General features: G+C 35.2%; 1 protein-coding gene across 1 annotated transcript; it reads left to right on the forward strand.

The window, feature by feature from the left end:
• The first annotated feature begins 807 nt into the window (after nucleotides 1-807).
• On the forward strand, nucleotides 808-1,769 carry LOC110142038 (olfactory receptor 52E2-like). The gene is given in 2 exon segments (XM_020901050.2): nucleotides 808-1,066; nucleotides 1,069-1,769. Coding segments are annotated over 2 exon segments (954 nt in total). The 5' UTR covers nucleotides 808-813.
• The last annotated feature ends 2,584 nt before the right edge of the window (nucleotides 1,770-4,353 follow it).

A 4,353-nucleotide genomic window follows, 5' to 3' on the forward strand; every position in this document is an offset into this window, starting at 1 on the left:
TTTGATTGGCATTTTGACATCTAGTTTAAACCCCTAAAATCAAGACTCACTCAGCTGTAAATGAGAAATACTAACATATTTTATTCAGGTAGATGTTGTGAGTTTTAAAAATGATTGTGTATTTGTATAATATGTGTGGAGTATTATGTGTTTGTGTACAGTAGAATAAAAATAAGGCATATCTTTTATTTCTATTTTTCTTCCATTTTTATTCACTACTTTTCTCTCTAGCTTAATCTCCCAGATGTTCATTTGAAAACATTTTAAACTTCTGATAAATCTTTTAAACACATTGATTTTTAGACAATTTATATGTAAAATGTACTCATCTTAAAAGGTGTTTTTTTTAAATATTAGGAGTAATTTTTGCAAAAATCTTATAAATAGTAGGAGCACCTCAATAATTGGTAGTTGATGTTGCTGTTTTCACTATTATCCCTACCTTATTTTATACTCATGACTAAATACTAATGAGTGAATCCATTTTAATTTTTGAAGTAATTTTTAATATTTTGTTATAAATTTTGATTAATCTACATGCTTTTTGAAATGTTATTATCCATCCTGTGTGTTAAGCCTTGCGTTGCCATTCAATCAAGTGGAATTCATGTCCATAACTGTATTTAGAGATTGCAGAATTTTAAAATGGTCAAAATGAGGGTGGTCTGTTAGTGATGACTGTGATAATGAGAGAAGGTAGCTAATGAAGTATTCTTATACTATCTTTAGGTCTTCAGAGCTACAGAAAACTATCTGGTGTCCTATAGACTGTGTGAGTCTACAGTTCTGAAGACATATGCATTGCCCAGCAGGATGTCCCTTCCCAATGAGACCCAGTTTCACCCCTCCTTCTTCTTGTTGCTGGGAATCCCAGGACTGGAAACTCTCCATATCTGGATTGGCTTCCCCTTCTGTGCTGTGTACCTCATTGCACTCATAGGGAACTTCATTATCCTGTTTGTGATCCAGGCTGAGAGCAGTCTACACCAGCCTATGTTCTACTTCCTGGCCATGCTGGCTACCATTGACTTGGGTCTCTCCACAGCTACCATCCCTAAGATGCTTGGATCTTCTGGTTTGGTCTCAAAGAGATCCTCTTTGAAGCATGCCTCTCCCAGATGTTCTTCATTCATAGCTTCACACTTATGGAGTCAGCAGTCCTCTTGGCAATGGCTTATGACCGCTATGTAGCCATCTGCAACCCCCTCCAATATAGCACCATCCTCACCAACAGGGTTGTTTCTGAGATTTGTCTTGCTGTGATAGGGAGGGCATTTATTTTTGTGATTCCATTTGTATTTCTCATTTTACGATTGCCATTCTGTGGGAGTTATGTCATCCCTCATACATATTGTGAACACATGGGTCTTGCTCGCCTATCTTGTGCCAGTATCAAGATCAATATTATTTATGGCTTATGTGCAATTTGTAATCTAGTGTTTGACATCATAGCTGTTGCCCTTTCTTATGTTCAGATACTCTGTGCTGTTTTTCGTCTTCCTTCTCATGAAGCCAGACTCAAGTCCCTTAGCACCTGTGGTTCTCACGTTTTTGTGATTCTTGCTTTCTATACACCAGCCCTCTTTTCCTTCATGACACATCGCTTTGGACAAAATGTTCCCCGCTATATCCATATACTCCTGGCCAATCTTTATGTCATAGTACCACCAGTGCTCAGCCCTGTCATATATGGAGTCAGAACTAAGCAGATCTATGACCATGTAAAGAAAATGTTAAAACTGAAACAAAGAAAAGAGAATGACATCTAACTCATATGAGGCTAAATATGCAATTTCATGAAATGTAGAAAAATACTTTTTTCATAAAAATTATGCTAAATATGCATCTATATTGGATCTCTTTTGTAAATATTTAACTGCCATCAAATTAAAAGATGCTTACTCCTTGGAAGAAAAGCTTTGACCAACCTAGACAGCATACTAAAAAGCAGACACGTTACTTTGTCGATAAAGGTCCATCTAGTCAAAGCTATGGTTTTTCCAATAGTCATGTAGAGATGTGAGAGTTGGACCATAAAGAAAGCTGAGCACAGAAGAATTGATGCTTTTGAACTGTGTTGTTGGAGAAGACTCTTGAGAGTCCCTTGGACAGCAAGGAGATCCAACCAGTCCATCCTAAAGGAAATCAGTCCTGAATATTCATTGGAAGGACTGATGCTGAAGCTGAAACTCCAGTACTTTGGCCACCTGATGTGAAGAACTGACTCTTTGGAAAAGACCCTGATGCTGGGAAAGATTGAAGGTGGGAGGAGAAGGGGACGATAGAGGATGAAATGGCTGGATGGCATCACTGACTCAATGAACATGCGTTTGAGTAAGCTCCAGGGGTTGGTGATGGACAGGGAAGCCTGGCTGTCGCAGTCCATGGGTCACCAAGAGTTGGACATGACTGAATGACTGAACTAAACTGAACTGGACTGCATTTAATTTCCATCAGCTTTTCAGACCACTTCTCAGCATTCAGTGCTACATATTCTTTTTCCCTTGTTCTTGCTGTCAAGTAGATTATATCATTTTTCTTTATTTTTCTCAATATCTGGTTGATATGCTTATGTCAGAAGTTTTTAATGTATCCACTGTTGGTGGGTCATTTGGTGTTTTACCGAGCTTCTTTCTTCTCTCTATATAATTATAATCACTTTGCGTGTCTATTTTCATAACTACCAGGAATAAAATGATGACTATGTCATTTTTATGACTGTGGAACTTGCAGAGTTTAAATTTAGTCATAAAAATTCATTTATTCATCCTTTTTCTTTCAACCTTTTAATATCCTGATAATTGTTTCATTTTTCAAGTATAAAACAATTTATATTTGAACCCATCTGACAGTTTTAGTATCTTAAGTATGCTACTATTTCAAGCACCTTTGACACAATTACAGCTATTTGTTTTGTTAAATTATTATCTTATGTTTGCCATTATTACTTCAACCTGAACTATGGATCTTTTACAACAAACTTTTGCTCTCTGAATTATGTTTATTACTATTGTAAGTCTCATTTGCATTTATTTTATAAATAACTTTACAATTACTTTAGCCTGTTACCCTACAAATGTCCAAACAACTTATCAAATCTTAATATAAATGAACCGTCTTATCACTTTCTGTTTAGTAAATGATCTTAGAAAAAATTTAGTCCATGTATCTGCTTTCTGACATATATTATTGTTGGTTTAGGTTACTTCTTATAAAATTTAAAACTCATATACATGTAAGTATGTAGGACAGTAAATATCCATTTAAATGTTCCCAATATCTACTATTTCTATTGGTATGTGTTTCTTCTTACATAAACTTAAGTCTTATTTCCTTGATGCAGTTCTGTTGGTGGTGAGTTTTTGTTTTTCTTTGCTAAAAATAATTTTACTCCACTTTATTTTTAACTTTGTCAGCAGGGTTGGTAGAATGGATAGCTGGACATGGAGCTGGGGGAAGTGAGGAGAAATTAGAACCTTCTAGTATCACTGTTTACCTGTCATTGCCCGTAAAGTGTAGAACTACAGAACAAAAATGACTACCATTCCACATTTGTGCCCACAGCTTCTGCATTTCTTATGTAACCAACTCAAACCTGACAAGTAGTAGGGGAGAGGATTCTGGGAAATAGAATGTTAGCTTAGCTAAGTAGCCACAGTACAAAATTACCATGTAACATCTTATCTGTGCTTATCTAAGTGTGGAGAATAGTTAATTATTAGTTGATATTTTAAGAAATGAATATTTTGTGTAAGTGAGCCCAAGAATAAGTTAACTCAAAATTCCATGAGGATATTGTTAACTATGGCAAAGTGACAACACTTTTTGTAAAAATTATAATAAAGAACAAAAGAAAGGCAAGACAGAAGGATAATCAGCTCTGAAAGTTATTCAAATATATTACAAATCTGTAGTGATTAAAATATGTGATACTGAGTAAAGACAGGCAGACAAGCCTACTCTATTAATGAAAATCATATTCTTGTATAAATTGAAATTCAATATGAAGAAAGATTAAGTACAATTCAATTGTGTAATTTTAATAATGCAATCGTGTTATAAAGCAAGTTAGGAATAGAAAAAGAGAGTATTTAATTTTCTTGCCTGCATTTTACACCAAAACAAATTGCAGTTAGACTAGAAGAAAATGTAAAAATTAATACATACACATAAACACACATGGACAAATCCAAATAGTAAAATAGATGTTGGGATGATGGTATCTAATAAAGCTATGCAGAGCCCTAGATTTGAAAGTGACTGAAGGTTGTGCCATAGGTACTATAATCAGTAATGACTACATTTGGAGAGGGCAATGGCACCCCACTCCAGTGCTCTTGCCTGGAAAGTCCC

Source organism: Odocoileus virginianus, unplaced genomic scaffold (genome assembly GCF_023699985.2).
Source record: "Odocoileus virginianus isolate 20LAN1187 ecotype Illinois unplaced genomic scaffold, Ovbor_1.2 Unplaced_Contig_30, whole genome shotgun sequence".
NCBI classification, from domain to species: Eukaryota; Metazoa; Chordata; class Mammalia; order Artiodactyla; family Cervidae; genus Odocoileus; species Odocoileus virginianus.